General features: G+C 41.9%; 1 protein-coding gene across 2 annotated transcripts; it reads right to left on the bottom strand.

The window, feature by feature from the left end:
- Positions 1-3247: 3247 nt before the first annotated feature.
- On the bottom strand, positions 3248-18613 carry MAPK1IP1L (mitogen-activated protein kinase 1 interacting protein 1 like). 2 transcript variants are annotated; one of them, XM_004738822.3, is made up of 4 exons: positions 18498-18613; positions 10191-10212; positions 8632-9336; positions 3248-7594 (listed from the first exon to the last, which is right to left on the bottom strand). In XM_004738822.3, exons 2-4 carry the CDS (start codon positions 10206-10208, stop codon positions 7583-7585), a joined length of 735 nt encoding a protein of 244 aa, XP_004738879.1. In that variant the 5' UTR covers positions 10209-10212; positions 18498-18613; the 3' UTR covers positions 3248-7582. The 2 variants fall into 2 exon arrangements, with proteins under 2 accessions (XP_004738879.1, XP_044925656.1); XM_045069721.1 differs by lacking the exon at positions 18498-18613 and adding an exon at positions 16492-16515.
- Between the last annotated feature and the right edge of the window lie 1588 nt (positions 18614-20201).

The raw sequence follows: 20201 nt of genomic DNA, 5'->3' as shown, positions 1-20201 counted from the left end.
CATATGGACGCCCAGTGTCCTCAATAGTCGGTAGGACAGGCGACTGGTAGCTTGATCGACCAGTAGCTTTCCTAACAACTCTCACGAACATATCTGAAACCTACTCTTAACTGTTTATGAAAATACAACTAAGTTTTACATTAGTAGTTTAAGAACGGTGCTTATTCATCAACTATGAGGACATGCATTTCAGACACAAGTTCTAGCTCTTCAAAGTGAATTTCCAATTCAACTCCTTTAATGACATGGCACGTGTGAAAGGTCTGCCACATCACACTCAATTGTAGATGGATCTGACTTTCAAGGTATACACTTTGGGAAGCAGAACTTCTGCACTCAGGTGACCAGGACAGGATGCTGTTCTTAGAAAGCAGCATTCTGTGGTATGATGGGATAAGGCAAAAGCTTTGGTACCAGCCACAGCTAGGATTCTAATCTCTGTTCCTTACATAGTAGCTATGTGACCTAACTCACACAGACCGAAGAGCTAAGTAACCTCTTAGCCTTAGTTTCATCATCTATAAAATGGGGACAAGAACTGTCCTTGTCTTAGGTTTGTTGTGCAGCTTAACTGAGATACCTGTGAACTGTTTAATCTACTGTCAACTACTTGTTTTTGTCTCCTCTTAGACTGCATGAATCTCAAATGCAGGGGTGTTAAGAATGGAATGAGCCAAAGTACGTAAAACGTACATAAAAGCTATCATTAACTCCCAATAAATTAAACTGTTAAGTAGGAAAATACATGGAGCTCAATCTAACTTGGCTTCTTGATCTAGAAAGTTAACCAGTTGAATGTTTTCATCAGTTTCCCACAGCTTTGGAACCTACCTACCAGCAGCTTTTTTTTTTTTTTAAAGATTTTATTCATTTGACAGAGATCACAAGTAGGCAGAGAGGCAGGCAGAGAGGAAGGGAAGCAGACTCCCTGCTGAGCAGAGAGCCCGACATGGGGCTCGATCCCAGGACCCTGAGATCACAACCTGAGAAAGCAGAGGTCTTAACTCACTGAGCCACCCAGGCGTCCCTACCAGTGGCATCTTAAGGAGACAAGAACAAGTCAGGGTGTCTTGTGGAAGAGAAACAGCAAGGGTCTAGACTGGTAGGCAAGCAACTGCATAAAAAGGGTACTGGATGCCTGAGCAAAAAAACCAGGACAAACCCTAAGCCTTGAAGACAAGAACTGTGCACCATCCTTTAAGATTATGGCCTTGGGAATTTACTTAATCTCTTTATCTCTAAAAAAGGGCTCTTTTAAATCTGCCTACCAATCTTTAAGGAATGCTCGTCTAAATGATGGTTTTAAAAAATGAGGCTTAACATAAAATAAAAACAAAGCAAAAACTAAAGTGTTAAATTTCCTCTTTTATAGGATACTAACACTTTGGGTGTAGCTTCCAATTCTAAATGGAATTGTATCTTGTATCTGATTATAATTTTAGCAAATGTCAACTAGGAGACACAGTCATCTACAACCATTTTTGGAATTTAAAAGCAGCAAAATATTTTGTTCCCCCAACAACGTATCTGTGTTATGAACCAACTTGCCCCCCAAAATTCACACCAAAGCCCTCACTCCAGATAAGACGGTATCTGGGCATGGAGCCTTTGGGAGCTAATTCATTTAGATGAGGTCAGAAGTGCAGCCTCATGATGGGATTAGTGGCCTTGTATGAGAGAACACAGCTTGCTTCTCACTCTCCACCATAAATGAGGACACAGTGAGAAGATGGCCATCAAGAGGCCATATAGACCCCTGTGGCGGGGAAATGAGCAGGCCAGCACCCTGTGGACCTCCCAGCCTCCAGAACTGAGAAATAAATCCCCATTGGTTAAGCCACCCAGTCTATGATGTTCTGTTATGGTAGCCCAAGCTAAAACACTAAATAAAATGATAAAAAGTGGAAGAGAGGAATTGCTTTAGAGAAAACACAGAATAGGGAGGGACTAAGCTCTCCGTCATTTTGGGAACCCCAGGGTCTCAAAATAGAAAGTAATGTTTAATGCCACATGGCAAGTATGACGTTCACATGCCACAGGAACAAACTATGGGATGGCCCAAATTCTCTTCTGATATTAGAATTCTATTGTATTGGGATGCCTCGGTGGTTCAGTGGGTTGAAGCCTCTGCCTTTGGCTCAGGTCATGATCCCAGGGTCCTGGGATCAAGCCCCGCATCGGGATCCCTACTCAGTGGCAAGCCTGCTTCCCCCCCTCCTCTCTGCCTGCCTTTCTGCCTACTTGTGATCTCTAATAAATAAATTTAAAAATCTTAAAAAAAAAAAAAGAATTTTGTGTTGGGTTACTGAAAAAAAAAAAAACACGAATATAATTGTTTTGCTTTAGACATCTGTTGCAAGGGGCGCCTGGGTGGCTCAGTGGGTTAAAGCCTCTGCTCAGCAGGGAGCCTGCTTCCTCCTCTCTCTCTCTCTGCCTGCCTCTCTGCCTACTTGTGGTCTCTGTCAAATAAAAAAAAAAAAAAAAGACATCTGTTGCAAAAGGACTGCTAAGTTTTAATATGGTGGTAAAAAAAGAACCTGCTTGGGTCAGGTATCCGGGGAGGAAGGTGTCTGCTGAAGTGATGTCATTTCACGATGGGGAAAAAGCCCCTAGTCCTGTTCCAGAATGATCTTGCACTCTACTACTTATTTCAGAACTCTGTTTGAGGTGGGTCCCGTTAAGGGATAGGAAATAAGACATCAAACAGAACTTAAAAATTTACATTGCACTTTGTTCAATTGTAAGGCAAAAAGCAGAAGACTCTCCCCAAAGCACAATGTAGTACAAATGACTCATTTACAGGCCCACCCACACCGGGGTTCAAGACAGGGTAGCAACTCCCCTGTGGAAATGGCAAACTGTACCCAGTTTGATAATGTGACCCTCACCATAGGCATAGTAGTTACACAGAATAGAACCATCTTTCATAAAAGAAAGCGGGGGTGGTGGCAGTTGGGGCAGAGAGGGAAAGCTCCCTAACTCTGTATACACCGATAATTTGGTTACAAAGAATAATGTAGCCTTGAAGGGAGAGAGGAAACCCACACAGTGGACACCATGTTGCTGAAGGAGGGCCTGGGGAAGGCTATTCCCAGGCAGCCTATTTAAATGACTTAGTGAATGCTGGTCAAACACCGAGGAGCATCTCAGACCCTTTTTTCTTTCGGATAACAATTTTGTAGTTAATTAGGCTCCGGACTTCTCAGGGAAGCCCAGAATTGGGCCTAAAGAATAAGATACAGGGAAAAACTGTGAAACCATGAAAATACATTTTTTTAAAAAGTTTTCAGGTATAATACACAAAAGCAAACAAGTTTATCTTAAAAAATATCAAGTATCACATCCATAGACTATTCCTAATTATAATTACTTCTTAAAGCAACATATGTTTTTGTTTACAAATACAGCAGCAGGTGATAAAACCTAACGTCTCAAACAGATTGCTTACAGTTCATAATACAAAACAAATGTCTATGTCTCAAATCACATTTTAGGCAGTTTAACTTAAAATGCATAGACAATTACATACATTAAATTTGTCATTATTAAGTCAATTTTAAAAACCACAATATTAAGAAAAAATACAAAAAAAACTTTATAGAGCACGCATAAGTCAAGTTTACTTAATGGCAACAAATCAGTATCTGCTAACCAGTGACAGGCAGTAAGTGCCTTCATCCAGGGAAGAAGTGAAGAGGAAAAACATCCCGTTACTTTGCACACATGAGCAGTCGCACTGACAAACACTACAATCTTGAGAAACATTAATTTCTTACTTTAAAAAAAGGTACACCACACTTTGCTCTTTAAAATGTCCAAAAGCTGGCCTCTCATTTCCACCAGCAGCAAACTAAAATATGTTTACCTAGGTAAACCAAAAATGCGTGTACTAATTCATTCTGTAAATGCCACCCCTGGACGTTAAGCCGCTGCGGGACAGGCCTTCTCTTTCCTCTCTGTGCCTCTGCAAGGTGGCAAAGCTTGTTTGGACACTGGAGTGTCTACCAAATGAATGCAGTTCTCAGATGTGTTCTCTAGCCAGAAGCTTGCATGGCATTTCTTTAATACTGATTATTTTATTGGCAATTTTAATTTTACTTGGCAGAATTCTGAAAATAAAAAGGGGCCTATCGTCAATACTCAATATTGCTTAATTAAGAGTAAATTTCAGTCTTCCCTGAAAGCTGCCCACCACCTTCTCTGCATAGTACCTCTATCAGTGTGATTCATCTGAATTTAACCTTATGCTTTTCAAAAACCAACACCTGAAGGTCTGTGCTTAGGTTTAATGTCAAGGGTTTATAAACCTGGCATTTTATAAATCTAGCACTCGATTATTCAGGGTGAGGAAGGAAGATACTGGCACTGATCATTTAGAAGTCTAAACACATAATTTTAAAAGCTGTCCACTGGAGTACAATAGGTAGCACTTATCATTATTTGTGAGGTCAAATTTTATGGGCAAAACTGACTTCTTTCCTAGAAAATAGGCCAATATTCTGTTGTAGTGGTGTGCCAGACCAAGGCCAAAAATTCACCCCCCTTTCTTTTCTCCTTTTATTATTCTATACTGAAAACAACAGGAAAACTGACAAAAGAAGGAGGCCCTGGGTAATTAAAACAAATGTATGCCTATTCCTGAATAATCAATATTTTACTTTACACAAAACAGGCTGTGGAGTCCCAGTTGTGAATAGCCATCTTCAAAAGCATGAAAAGGTGTCAGACTAAGTCCAGTACAGACAAGGCCAAGGATTTCAAGCACTCCTTTAAGGAAAGGAGCCTTGATTCTCATCACATGATGATGAGGACCTAAGGTCTTTATTTTCATTTTTTTATCATTTCTAGGTTTAACGTTTCAAAATCTAAGATTCCAACTCCAGAAACACGAGTCCTCAATACATCTCGATTATCTCCATCAAATTTGCCTTCAAGTTCTTGTTCTGAGAGTGCAAGTGCCAGCATATTCCATCTTGTGTATTCCCTTCTGAGACCTAACAAACTTTCTAAGAAACAGTCTCTTCCCTAAACTGATGTCAGCCTAAAAGGACTGGTTTCTAAAGCAACGGTATTTCCTTGTAAAGAGAAAAACCTTCCCCTGTGTTTTCCCCCATTCCTCCACTGAAACAACAACTGCTTTTAACTTTACCCTGAATCTAAAAATACATTTATGTCCCAGAGTACCCACAAGAATTAAGACTCTCCTTGTAGGTTGAGAAATAAGGTTCTAAAAAACCAAAAGGAACATAAAAGCAAATTCTAGTCCCTGTGATTTCCCTTCTTAGCTTAAAAAGAATTTCACAACTACCAGTTGGAAAGTCCTTGAAAAGCAAAGAAAAGGTGTTATGTCTAGGGCACACGGGGCAGTACGGGTCACTAGCCAAGTTTATGTATTTATTGGGAGTAGGAATTCCAAATCTCATGTTCATGGTCCTTCAAATCCTTTAGCAGATTTTCTCCTCTAATAAATGGACTGCATGACCACAGATCCCCAAACCTGCTACCACTTCTCTTAATCAAACAGTATCCTCTAGTGTTACATTAAATATTCTATCTAAAGCCAGAGTTGTCAACTTCTTCCAATGCAGCACAACCAAAATAACCACCAGGAAATCTTCACTGCTATCTCACTGTTCCTCTTACCCCACTCCAGGCTAGCTGACATGATACTGCCTGATCATTTAAGCTAAAATACCTTCCAAGGCTCCTGCCATGGAGCTACTCTGACAAAGATTCCAGGAGTGTTGTAGATTGGTGCGGCTTGTTCAAGACCGCTGGTGCCACTCTGTAGGAGCTGTCTAACGACATTCCCCAGTCTGAAGATACCTAAACAAATCAGCTTCAATTCTAAAAGCTCGACTCTATCACCTACTTAAAAGGGAGCTTAAACACTGTATTTTTCTCAAAGATGACCATCTTGCTTTCTTAAAAGGAGGTAGCTATCAAACCATTAAATTGGCAGCATTTGGCATTCTTGACATTTAAAATGTAAGAGAAACAAACTACTAAATATTTTATTTCTAAGCAAAAACAAGAGCTCCAGCATAAATCTCTCCTAGACTAGGCAAGAAATTCACAACATATTTTAGTAACCCCATGGATACATTCAAAGGTTCACAATGTTATTTGACAAATAACATAGTCACTTCTAAGACTCTAAGGATCTGATTTAGAGATAAGGTGACAAAAAAAGCTACTCAGGCTATTTCGGTGGTTACAAACACTAATTTAAGCAACAGCCACACTGCAGAGATCTACACCTTATTATTATTATTATTATTATTACTAGTTTCAGTGTTAGAGCTAGAGGGTAATTTTTAAGAATTTTTAAGAATGGCACTCAATTCTACCTATTTACCTGTCAACAAACAAAGAACTGTTAGCCATAAGCACTTTACAACAGATGCAGGAAACTGCATAAGACAATGACATAGCTTAACCAGACTCTGAAAGACATGTACACGTTTTGATGGCACTTGTACAGAATCATGTCTAAATGACTAAGGTTCTTGAACCGTAACTGCTATATGTGTTTACAACAGACCCCTAGAGTGTGCCAGTTTTCCATATCAGGGAGAAACTAAGGGATGTGCTCCTTCTAAAGAACTGAGGCAAAGGGACCTACAGGGAAGGGTCTGAGTAGAAGAGGGTTTTGTGGGAATGCAAGTGACTTGTCACTATAAAGCAATTTCCGGGGTTTCCTCTGGCTTGAGGTTCAAGACAAAGGAGAGAATTATTTCCTTCGAGTTCTTCCTGAAGCAATACTGACATCTCGAAATCTATGCCAAAGCAATACAGAGATGAACAAGTCTCTAAGAATTAATTTACACACATGTTGGCCTGCATTAAAAAGAACAAAGTTCTCATAAATGGCAGATTTTAGAGCTGTGTGACCCATCTGGCTAAAAATAAAGCAAATCAGGTGGAACTCAAAAATCAAAGAAAAGTTTTTACTAAAAGCTCGAGGATAAAAACGAACACTGCCTGGCTAATGAACTCAACATCTGACAATAATTACCAACAGCTTGAAAATATATATCCAAACTACACCCTCACGAGGCCCACGTGTATTTTTTCTACCGACAGAGCAGTTCAAGATGTTGAGAGGCATCATTTGTTTAAATTATGACAATGTGATTGTTTTCAAAGTGTGTTTATTTAGGGAAAAAGTGATTATAGAAAAATACTTGAAATAATTCGCCAATGAGTTTGCAGATTCTAACAATAATCCACATCATCTTAGATTTTTAAGTGTGTGGTTTCATAATTTAAACAAATCGAAAACTTGTTTTAAACAAACTGTTATCAAAGAGCTATTCAATACACTTCATCACTTTAACGTTCCATAAAAACCGAATAAAAATCACATTTGAACGATTTACTTTTACATTTTTATCTGATTGTATCCATCAGATGTACTATACATCCAAGTACAAGAGGCAGATATCTTCTCTGAGAGGTGCAAGGGTTGTTCTTTCATGAATGCCCTCTAAGAATAGTGAGACCAGCAATTTTTATATATGCATTCATGTGCATATATATGTACTTCAAAAAGCAAAGCGTCATATCTTCGTCCATTAACTTAATGGTAAGACTGCAACAGAAGAAAGAAAAAGTAAACCTCCAGTTTTTCTAAGTGGAGTTTATTAACTCCTTGCTGTGGTTTAAAATAAAATACTTATTGCCTAATAAATCCAAATGGCAACTCATCCCATTTATTTTGACATACAATTTGTAAAAAAAAAAAAAAAAAAAGCTTTTTAAGGGAATTTGGATAGATAAGTTATACTGATCAAAGTCAAGTTTTGGGGGCTTTTTATTAGGATCCTTTTTCCTGGACAGTTGGGGTGGATATTTGATTCATCTAGCTGGAGACCTGATTATTTTGTTAAGAGTAAGTCATTTCCCCCCCGCCCCAACCCCCATGGAGAATCAGGATTCTTTCTGAGGACTCTTGGCTTACTTCTGGGGCGAGGAGAAGAGGGACACTTTTCTATTTGGTCTTACATCCAAGACAGGTCCTCCAACTCAGATGCCAACCCTGGCCCTCTGGCTTGGCTGGCAGTGCAGCACGAGGCACTGCCTGGGACTGACAGTGCAGAACAGTGGGCTATTCGGGAGCTCAGTGCTGCTGAGGATCCAACAAAACTTTGGCTGAGAAACACGAGGGAGAGTAACAGGAAGGACAGGCAATCTTATGTGTTCATTGTCCTAGATGCTCTAAAAATGTACATCTGGATGAAGTCACCCAGGCAGAGACTGTTTTACTGAACTGTGCTTTGGTGTGATGCTACAAAATGAGACTGAGAAATAGTTTAAAAAAAAAAAAAGGTCCCATGAAATACACCTGAGTTTATCTCAAGGATGTTACTGAGGACACTGCTTTCTACATCACAAAGTCTTCGGGGGATCTTTGGGAAGTTTTTCTAAGTACCAGGAATACTTTTGTTTTCATCCTTCTAAATGCTTTATCTGAAGTTTGAAATTTACTCTTACCTTATATACATACACCCCTTCTTTTAAAAAGTTTTAAATGCTTTCTAATCTTCTATCCAAAACAGGAGGCAAATAATCTTTCAGTTGTGCTTATGTGACTATTAGTGCATTTTAAAGAACAAATTTAACACTCACATGGGGGCCACCAGGCATCGGTGGAGCACCAGAAGGTCCTGAAGGCACTTGAAAAGGATTGTTGGGAGTGGGATAGAGTCCTGGTGTGGGATATGATCCTGCAGGGGCAGGATATGGTGCTGGTGGTCCCCAGGCTCCTGGTGGAACAGTGCCCCATGGAACGGGTGGCGCTGCCCCTGGTGCTTGGGGAGGGGGCGCGGGATATGGCCCTGGAGATGGGTATGGCATGTTAGGGGTAGGATACTGCCCTCCCATTCCAGGTGCCCAAGGTCCAGAAGACATGGATCCCCATGGACCTAAAGGACCAGCAGCAGCTGGATCTGTGGGTGCACCATATGGTCTTGGAAGCTCTGGAAAGGGCATATTTGGTGTAGGATATGGCCCTGTGGGGCCGGGGCCGGGCACAGTTGGGGCTGGATAAGGACCGCCAGGTGGGGGACATGATGGTCCAGAAGGAGGAAAGGGTGCTGGGGGTCCTGGAGGTGGTCCGGTGGGAGGCACAGAGGGATACATTCCGGTTGGTGCTGGTCCAAAAGGCACAGTGGAGGGTGTCGCACTTGGCGGGAGTCCGGATGGCACAGAAGGTGGAGCACTTGGGTTATTCCAAGGGCTGGAACTCGGCCAGCCTTGAGGCGGCTGGCCAGGTTTTGTATTGCTCACAGCAGAGGTTTTGGCAGGGGAATGTTCAGGTAGTGCATCTGCCAACTGGAAGACAAAACAGGCATGTTTTACCTATCTTATTTAGGGGCAAATCATGTCAAACATGGTTATAAAGCTGCAGAGCAAGGGACTGCGAACCCCTAGAACATCTTCAACAGCCAAACTGCTCAGTGTAAAAGCAATTCATGTAATATAAAAATCAACCTTCCAATGCAAATTCCTTAGAGAAAATCGTATTTTCTAAATCCAATTACTCAAAATACTGAGGAGTTAAATCCTGACTTTACTGCAAACAACTTAAATACCCTCTCTAAGCTTTAGTTTCTGCATTAAAAAAAAAAAGTTTAGCATTAACTTGAGGCTTAAATGAGATAATTCATGTAATACCCTTAACATAGTACTTGGTGTATGTTACATTAAAAAATGCTGTCTATTTTTTTTTTAAAAGATTTTATTTATTTATTTGACAGAGAGAGAGATCACAAGTAGGCAGAGAGGCAGGCGGCCGGTGGGGGGCAGGCTCCCTTCCGAGCAGAGAGCCCGATGTGGGGCTGGATCCCAGGACCCCAAGATCATGACCTGAGCTGAAGGCAGAGGCTTAACCCACTGAGCCATCCAGGTGCCCCAAAATGCTGTCTATTATTAGCACTGCCATGTTAACAGAGAACAAAAGCAACCTAAAACTTTATAAATACATACAACACAACAAAATTTCAAACATATCATATCTAAGTCAATTAAGGCAGATCATCTATGAAAATCACATCCTCTCCCCAGCCAAAAGCAAGGATCACAAAAAGCATCTCTTTTAAATTAAAAGACTTACATGGCCTGCAGTTAGAACTATGTCATTTTCTTAAAAGCCAAAATACTTACAAAGGATAAATGCATCAACTTACCGAAAATTCATCAGACATTTTCCTAAAAAAGAGAAAGAAAAAAACAAAAAGAATACTTCAAAACCAGTGCTTACCATTTCTTATGTATTTTTTAAGGAACTTTCTTTGTATATACCATTGTTACTTAATCACATACGCAAGGTCTTTCTCTTTACAGAGGGCAAACTTTCGTTGCAGTTCATGTAATTCTGTAAATGCCGTCCCCTTCCACTGGCTGCATTTCACATAGAAGGGATCCACAATATAGTCTGCCTCTCATTTTGGTGGTAGTTTACGTTCTTTGCACTTTGAGTTGCTTCAGACCATGATACAGGGAACACTTTTCAACACATATCCTTGGAAATGTGTCATCAGGAAAAGTACTAAAAGGGAAATCTGCGGTCAACAGGTAAGGCTATCTAAAACACATCTTAGGGGCGCTTGGGTGGCTCAGTGGGTTAGGCCGCTGCCTTCGGCTCAGGTCATGATCTCAGGGTCCTGGGATCGAGTCCCGCATCGGGCTCTCTGCTTGGCAGGGAGCCTGCTTCCTCCTCTCTCTCTGCCTGCCTCTGTGCCTCTATGCCTACTTGTGATCTCTGTTAAAAAAATAAATAAAATCTTTAAAAAAAAAAAATAAAACACATCTTAAAAGTCCATGCCACCGGACGTGTGGGTGGCTCAGTCTGTTGCCTTCAGCTCAGGTCATGATCCCAGGGTGCTGGGATCCACTCCCGCATCCAGCTTCCTGCTAGGCAGGGAGTCTGCTTCTCCCTCTGCCTGCCACTTCCCCCTGCTTGTACTCTCATGCTCTCTCTCTGGCAAATAAATGAATAAAATCTTACTTAAAAAAAAAAAAAAAAAGTCCATGCCACTTTAAAGTCCTTTGCCAGTTATACCTTTTTTTTTTTTTTTTTTTTTTTTTTTAAGATTTTACTTATTTATTTGAGAGAGAGGGCGCTTGTGCTGCGAGAAGGAGCAGTGGGTAGGGCAGAGGGAGAGGGAGAAGCCGACTCCTTGCTGAGCAGGGAGCCCAACACGGGGGTGGATTCTGGGACCTCTGGATCATGACCTGAGCTGAAGGCAGATGCTTAACTAAATGAGCCACCCAGGTGACCCTACACTATCTCTGAAAACTCCTCTTCACCACTGGAGAGTATTAAATGTCTAAATAGTTTTCAATTATGACAGGTTAAAAATTGACACTTTGTTATTTTAACTTCCGCATTTTTAAAATTTAGTGTAAAGTAGAGCATCTTTTAAAATTTCATACCCAATTTATAATAAACTTTTTTTGTGGATTTGCTTATGTCTTCGAGCCACTTTTGTCCTTTCATCAAATTCTAAAAGTGATGCATAATTAATACTCAATAAAACGCAGAGATGTGCAGTGTTTAGATCAACAAGCTCTGACAACTGCATATGTCCCTTTAACCAAGGTACAAAACAATTTCCTTCACTCCAGGTTTACTCATGCTACTTTCCAATCAACTGCCCTTCCACTCAGCAACTACTTTCTTAGTTTTTGCTTATTCTTTGACTTCATTTAAATAAAGAAAGTATGTGCTCTCTCGCCTTTGACAATTTCACTCCTTTCTACGAGTACATCTTTTTTTAGTGCTTTATAAAATTTTAAGATTAGCTTTGAAACATAGGAGACAAAAAATTCACCCATGCTTTCTAACAGTACTAATATGGTTTAACTTAAAATACGCATTTTTAAAAAGTATTTTTATTTATTTATTTTAACAGAGAGACACCACAAGTAGGCTGAGAGGCAGGAGAGGGAGACAAGAGAGAAGCAGGCTCTCTGTTGAGCAGGGAGCCCGATGCGGGGCTTGATCCCATGACCCTGGAATCATGACCTGAGCCAAAGGCAGCTGCTTAACCAACTGAGCCACCCAGGTGCCCCCAAATACGTATATTTTAAGAGATTTTATTTAAGGGAGAGGGAGAGAGAATGAGCAGGGGGAGGAGCGGAGGGACAGGCAGACTTCTTACTGAGCAAGGAGCCAGATGTGGGGCTTGATCCCAGGACCCTGAGATCATGACCTGAGCTAGTCAGTCGCGTAATCGACTGAGCCATCAGGCATCCCTGACTTAATGTATAATCTACCTTTTCTCAGTGGATACGACAAGCTACCCTTAACACAATCTACTGCCAGTACTAACAACAAATGGAGTATTTACTACAGAACAGGCACACTGTTCAAAGTGTTTTAGGTGGGTCATCTCAATGAATAGACACAAATTCTTCCACTCAGTTGACAGCCTGAGAAAAGGAAGCTCATCAAGTTAACTTGTTTAAGGGGACAGAGCTAGGGACAAGTAGAAGAGGGGTCAAACTCAGGTATACAGTCTGACTCCAGAGCCAAGGCTCTTTACCACCAGGCTATAGAGTCTCTGTTATTCCTATAGATATTCTGAAGCCTGTTCTTTTCTACTGATCTGCACCACAACATCCCATCTTAATTTCATTAGCTTTGCATTTTTAACAGATTTTAATGTTAGTTGACCTACTGCTGCTGTCTTTTCCCCCTAGATTCCTAAATATTGTTTCTTTTTTTCCAGATCTTTTTGTAAAAAAATAGAGTAAAAAGAATCTGTTGGGTGTTCTGGTTGGAACTGCATTATATTTACAGTTAATTTAGAAGACATGTAACGTATTCAAAATATCCAATCTTTTCATTCAAGAACAAGGTATATCTTCCTAGTTCCCATCACTGTCATTCATCACTCAATAGTTTATTTATTTATATTAAAAGTAAACTCTAGTCCTAACGTGGGGCTCGAACTCACAACCCTGAGAAGAGTCGCATGCTCTACTGAATAAGCTAGCCTGGCACCTCATGTGGAAATTTTTAAATTTTAGTGTATTACTTTTGTAAGCAGTGACATTACTAAATTACTTTATTCCTGAGTGTCACAGTTGATTCTCTGGGATTTCAGGTAAAGAATTATGTCATCTGTAACAACAATAATAATTTTACATTCTCTTTCCAATATTTACATCTCTTTTCTCTGCATCAGCTAAACTTAATAATGAAATTTTAAATAGTGAGCACAATAGTCTTGCTCCCAAATCTCCTGGAAATGCTTCTAATGTTTAAATAAAATTCCCATTTTTCAGTTTGAGATGAAAAAACTTATATTAAAAATGTCTATTTATGCCTATTTTGCTGGATTTACTTATTCCTATTTTGCTAGTTAAAAAACATTTAGAGGAAAAAACCATTTAAAGATGACACTGCATTTCTTCAGATCTTTTTAACACCTAACGAGCTGATTAGTTTTTCTCCTTTGACCCACAAAGACAATTATATATAAAAAAACTGCTTAATATTGAGCCCACCCTTGCATTCTTAGAGTGTAACTTTCAAGTACAATTGGCTAACAGGAATGATAAAAAGAATATGAAGGCTACAACTGCTATGACCTTGCTATTTATTCAGATCATCAAAAACATCTAGAATATATAGCAAATGCAACTATTCATTCATTCCCACATTAAGGTTTTATACTAAAACGTTGTATCACACAACAGTAAATTTTTAGGATGAACACCTGAAGGGACTTTTATCAGTGAATGGCAAGTTTGGCAAGTTCAAAGTCTACATAAGACCAACATGCTTTTTGAATAGGGTGAGCCTTTTTGAAACAGAAAATGGTTCTGTATCAAAGTTCACATTAATTCTGAAGCAGAGAACATACATTCAATTTCATGTGGTCTTGCTGTTTGGGTTTTCAGAATTCTCTCTTTTCTCTTAATTAAAAAAATATATATACAATATAAAGCTAACTAGTTGTAAAATTACATTAGAATGTAAGTTACTCCACAAGTTAATACTATTTAACTGACTCACAACTCCAGCTTTCCAAATTTGAAGTTAAAAATTAAATCCTAAAATCAATCAATCAATCAATCAATCAATCAAATCAAATCCTGGGTGCGCTTAGGTGGCTCAGGTGGTTAAGGGTCTGCCTTTAGCTCAGGTCATGGTCTCAGGTACTGGGATTGAGCCCTGAGTCTGGATCCCTGCTTAGCAGGGAGCCTGCTTCTCCCTCTCTTTCCCACTTCCTTTCTCTATCTCTGTCTCTTAATAAATAAAATCCTAAAAAAAAGTTAAATCCTGGAAGATAAAGGAGGTATTAGAATCTTCTAAGTAATGAAGCCCTGAATAAAGGGATTAAAAATAGATCATTTCTTGATGTAAAGCACTTTTAGTAAAGTGACCTTCTCTCCATGTGTAGAACATACAGTGTTCTTATTAACAGGAAACATTCTAATTTATTCTTACTTTCATCATAAAAAGGCAAAAAATAGAGTTGGACATTAGTGTTTGAATATGAGAAGAGCTACATAATTTTTTAAATCTAGATTTTCTAAAAAACCATTCAAAAATACTTAGATTATGCTAATTTTTTAGAGGAGGAACAGAGGGAGAGACTCTTGAGCAGGTCCATGCAGTGTGGATCCCCACATGGGATTCCACCTCAGGAGATCATGACCTGAGCCAAAATCAAGAGTCAGATGCGTAACTAACTGAGCAACTCTGATGCCAATGGATTATGCTAATTAAGATGAGGCCCATGTAACCCTGAACTGGCGCAAAAAAAAAGGGGGGGGGTTTATGAGCAAGAGAGATTTTCTTTCTTTCTTTCTTTCTTTTTTTTAAAGATTTTATTTATTTATTTGACAGACAGAGATCACAAGTAGGCAGAGAGGCAGGCAGAGAGAGAAGAGAGAGGAGGAAGCAGGCTCCCTGCAGAGCAGAGAGCCCGATGTGGGGCTCGATCCCAGGACCCTGGGATCATGACCTGAGCTGAAGGCAGAGGCTTCAACCCACTGAGCCACCCAGGCCCCCCGATTTTCCTTTTTCTTTCTGAAATACTGAAAAGCTTATTTCCAAAACTTTCCAATGGTACTCTATGGCAGATCTAGGCATCACCTGAAAAATTATCATTCTATTTTCTGAGCAGCAAGAATAGTAATTGAAACACAGCACAAATCTCTTTTGACATATACTAGAAAGGTAAAACATTGCTGTAACTCTTAGGGCTTTTAGAGTAAAATGGCAATCCAGGGGTGCCTTGGTGGCTCAGTGGGTTAAGCCTCTGCCTTCCGCTCAGGTCAAGATCCCAGGGTTCTGGAATTGAGCCCCGCATTGGGCTCTCTGCTCAGCGGGGAGCCTGCTTTCTCCTCTCTCTCTGCCTACCTGTGATCTCTGTCAAATAAATAAATAAAATCGTTAAAAAAAAAATGGCAATCCAGTCACAAGGAGGTTTTAAAAGTTGAACTCTGTAAATCACTAGTGACTACCGAACAAGGCTTATTTCAAAGGGTCATCACACTGTGGTGGGGTGATAAAGAATACAGAACTAGAGAGTTATGAAATGTGGACATCAATCCTTTTTTTTTTTAAAGATTTTATTTATCTATTTGACAGAGAGAATTCACAAGTAGACAGAGAGGCAGGCAGAGAGAGAGAGGGAAGCAGGCTCCCTGCCGAGCAGAGAGCCCGATGCGGGACTCGATCCCAGGACCCTGAGATCATGACCTGAGCCGAAGGCAGCGGCCTAACCCACTGAGCCACCCAGGCGCCCCGACATCAATCCTTTTGTCTAAGGCAAACTTCTTAATCACAAACCATTTCTCATCTGCAAAACAGCTTTAACTCCTGACTACTTTACAGATAATTAAAAGTAACATTTTTAATAATCTATCAAGTACTACAGATATGTAAGATGTTTATTAAAAGAAACTTAAAAGGGGTGCCTGGATGGCTCAGTTGGTTGCATGTCTGACTCTTGGTTTCACCTCAGGTCATGATCTCAGGGTGATGGAGACCACCTCCCCCAACCCCGTGCCCCTGTCCTTCACTCCCACACTCTGTCTAAATCAATAAACAAAATCTTAAAAAAAAATTCTCTCCCTCTCCTTTTGACCCTTCCCACCTCTTAAAAAAAGAAAAAACAGGATTTTTACAATGATGTTTGGGGGGGGTAGGGGAATGGTGCTAATATACTGAAAAATATAAAATTTGAAATAGAGTATTTGATCATATTTAATACTGGCTCTTTTATCAGATAAGTTCTATTTTACATTTGGGTAACTCAAGGAACTGGAGACTTGATAAATGTTTGGAGTATTTTAAACTTTTTAAAGACATGTAATTTAAAAAAAATCATTTCTTATACTTATGCCTGGAACACACATACCAGGCACTGTGTTGGGTTTTGCGGAAATGAGTAATATTGCACAGAATAAATCCTTAAGGAATTCAGTCTTGTAGAGAACTACCCTTTAAACACTTAACTACCTTACCTGGCGTAAGCACAGGGCACCAAGAGAGTACCTCAAAGAACTCCTAAAGGAATCAAGGAAGGGAGTATCAGGGGAAGAATCCTGAGAAGAGGTTCTTTTGCAGTCTGTAGGAACAATGAAGGAAGAGCTGGGAGTAGGGGATGGTGGGACGCCCTAGGAAAGAAGAGCAGATTGTGCAAAAGGTGAAGAGTACACTATGGGAAATGTAAGCAGTTCAGAAAGGGGAGGGACAGGAGTCTTAGCAGAGCTCCTTTAGGGTAAGGTTTGAGGGTCTCCATCAGCTTCAGCTCACCTGAGTGACTCTCAGTTTCTTCATCTATAAAAGGACTAGTGACGTGAAACACTAAATGGTACTGGTAAGTGTCTATAAAACCAGTGCTCTAAAAAGAGCGGATTGGCAACATGTACATTCCCCCCTCTTCCTTTGTACACAGGCACGTAGCACAGGTTGAGAATGACGGCGAAAGGTACCACTGCCTAGATAAAACCACAGCTCTTCGCTGGGTGGCTCTGGACAGGCTGAACTCTTCAAACCTCAGAGATGTAGTAGAATGGTCTCTCCCTCACGGACCTGCCCTGAGACTTACATCATAAGCAAATCTCCAGGTCAATGTCTGCCACACAAAACTGAACAAACGTTAGCTTTTACTTTTACCACTGGTATCATGGGTCTGCAAACCTTTATCTGCAGTTCTCCATTCAGAAACTTTTGAAAATAAAAGAAACATAAAGAAACATTCCCAAGTCTGGCACAGAACAGTTGGTGGCAAAATCTAACCTAAGCATATTTATAATTTCCGTTAAGTCACTCTTATCACTGCACAAATATAAATGTTGTCTTAGGGGATGTTGCAGGGACTTTGTGGAGGGGGTTGATACCTCTTGTATGTGCATCTTATTCTCTTCCTAAATCTAGAGATTCAATCCAAAGATTTCTGAATTCCAAAACACACTGGCCCCAAGGCTTGAAGTTAAGGAATTGGTCTACCTCTACTGCTCCTGGAGAGAGGAAAAGAACATTCTAACACACACACAATCCAACTGAATTTTCTGAAACAAACCAGTTTCCAATCAGGGACGCCAGTACCAAAAATAATTTCTCTTCTCCCTACCCAATGAATACAGCCGAACAAAGAACTTCTGAAAGATCTCTGAAGGCTATCTTGGTCTGTAATAAACGTTTGTTCCCAAAGCAGAGCTTTAAAATCATCAGGTGTAAGACCTGTGTTTTTCTTCAGCTTTAATGCTGTAAAAAATTTTTTTCGGTATGGTTTGATGCCTCAACATTAGAAATTCTATCCAGTAAAAGCACTGCTCTTGGTCTTCGAAGAGGAAATGGTTCAGCTATTTATATGCTTCCATGTGTAACACAAGCTCCTAAATCCTAAAAAAGAGAGTATCATAGAACTCAGCACTTCTCATGGTCTCTGTCATGTGTATTCATCGAATGTATTTGCCAGCAATTCCTTTGGTTGAATAACGACCAGAACATTGTCACATTGAGGACAATCTTTTAAACAAGTGCCAGATTCCCCTAAGACTATTCAGGCCCGTATCTCCCGTTTTATTAGAAACTAATAAATGGGGGAGGGGGTCGGGGCCGAGGGGCGCGAGCCGGGAACCCTTTAGGGCCAAACGAACAAAGGGAGTCCGGGATCAACCGGAGCGAACCGGCCTCCGAGCGGGTCCCGCCGCCCGGGAAGGGGTGGGGGTGGGGTGGGGTAGGTGGGGGAGGGGCCAGGAACGCTCGCCGCCCCGCCCCCAAGCCAGGCCCGACGTCAAGCGCCGAGAAACCCGTCGGGCGCGACGTCACCCGCCTCCGACGCCTTCTCCCTGGGGGGCTACCAGGGGGGCACCTCGCAGCTCGAAGGAAGACGGCGCGGGCAGGCGCTTAGTCCTGGACCCCGGAAAGGCGACTCGAGGTACCTCCGTTACTGCGCCTGTCTCCCGCTTGGGCACTCCCTTGGCCCCCTCCACGATCCCCACTAGCGCCGAAGCAGCCTTACCCGGCAAGATCCGAGCCCGCAGCAAAGTTCACAAGCGGCGAAGAGTCCCAGCGAACCGGGTGCCGAAGAACCGAACGCGGAGTGACTGACGGTGGCGGCGGCGGCGGCAGCGGCGGCGGCAGCAGCAGCGGCAGCAGCGGAGGCAGCGGCGGCAGCACTAACAGCGCGCGGCTCCTCCTGGCGCCGGAACAGGAAGCGCCGAGCGCACCGCCCCCGCCCTCGCTCTCCCCTCCTCCCGGGGCCGGGCGGGGCAGCGCGCGCGCCCCCAGCAGGCCTCCGGCGGCAACTGCGGCCTGCCCGGCGGCGCAGCGCGGCGTGACGCGGTAGTTCTTCCGGCTCGCCCCGCGTGGCTGTTTTCTTCTGGCGGGCGGAAGGCTCCCCGGCTTTCCGGAAATTCCTGTAGTCAGTGACGTCCTGGGCACCCTGACGGAAACTTGCTTCCTGGAGTGGTGTAAGGACTGATTTTTTGGATGTCCTAGGTTTAGATATTTTTACAGCCGGGCCTTGAAGCGGGCTGGGTGTGGACGCGGCCACCGGCCCTCAGGCCCAAACTGAGGAGCGCTAAAGGAACTGCACGGGGAAGGGAAGACGTCTGTAAATGACTCGGCAGTTGATACTGACTGAAAGTTGTCTACGCAGCCTTTCCCTGATCAGCGCCTCTTCCCTCCACATGTCCATCTTTGAGTAAACCTTTACGTACTCCAGGTCGGGTCTGAAGGATGATTGACACATTCCCCCAGCGCCAAGGAATCTGCTAGCGAGTTATATAGATGCCATAATTACATAGCGTGAAAATATATGTACATATAATATGTACGTACACATAAAAACACATTAGAAGTATGCAGAATCATTAAAACATTTAGCTTCTTTGTGTAGCCCGTTAGTGGGTCATTGGGCAGGGGCATCTTACTAGAAATTTTCCTGGGGCGCCTGGGTGGCTGAGTCATCAAGCGTCTGACTTGTGCTGGGGTCATGATCTCAGGGTCCTAATCTCTAGCCCCTCACCATCAGTGTGAAAGACTTACCTGCCCTCAGGAGGCAGCAAATCCACAGTGCCTCGTGGAGGTATAAGGAAGCCTGAGTCACCAGAAGTCAGTAAAATTATATGTAAAATTTTGGCATTTCTCTTCATTAGGTATTAATTCTGATGTTATTTTTTTAAAAATATTTTGAGACCGAGAGAACACAAGCTGAGGGACCCGCAGAGGGAGAAGCAGGCTCCCGCTGAGCAGAGACCCAGTCACGGAGCTCCATTCAGGACACTGGCATGACCTCAGCGGAAGCGCCCCTTAGTTCTGAATTTGGAACGTTGTACTGAGGGCGCCTGGGTGGCTCAGTGAGGATAAGCCTCTGCCTTGGGCTCAGGTCATGATCTCAGGGTCCTCATTGGGCTTTCTGCTCGGCAGGGAGCCTGCTTCACCTCCTCTCTATCTCTCTGCCTACTTGTGATCTCTGTCAAATAAACAAATTAAAAAAAAAAAATCTTAGGGGCGCCTGATTGGCTCAGTGGGTTGAAGCCTCTGCCTTCAGCTCAGGCCATGATCCCAGGAGTCTGGAATTGAGTCCCGCATAGGGCTCTCTGCTCAGCAGGGAGCCTGCTTCCTCCTCTCTCTCTCTCTGCCTGCTTGTGATCTGTCGGGTAAATGAATAAAATCTTAAACAAAACAAAACAAAACAAAAAAACCCCTTAAGAACGTTGTA

The sequence above is a fragment of the Mustela putorius genome, unplaced genomic scaffold (assembly GCF_011764305.1).
Source record: "Mustela putorius furo isolate JIRA1106 unplaced genomic scaffold, ASM1176430v1.1 tig00000129_pilon_pilon_pilon, whole genome shotgun sequence".
Taxonomy (NCBI): Eukaryota; Metazoa; Chordata; class Mammalia; order Carnivora; family Mustelidae; genus Mustela; species Mustela putorius.
Note: the sequence above shows the minus strand (reverse complement) of the source record. Positions and strands in the feature narration are given on the sequence as shown.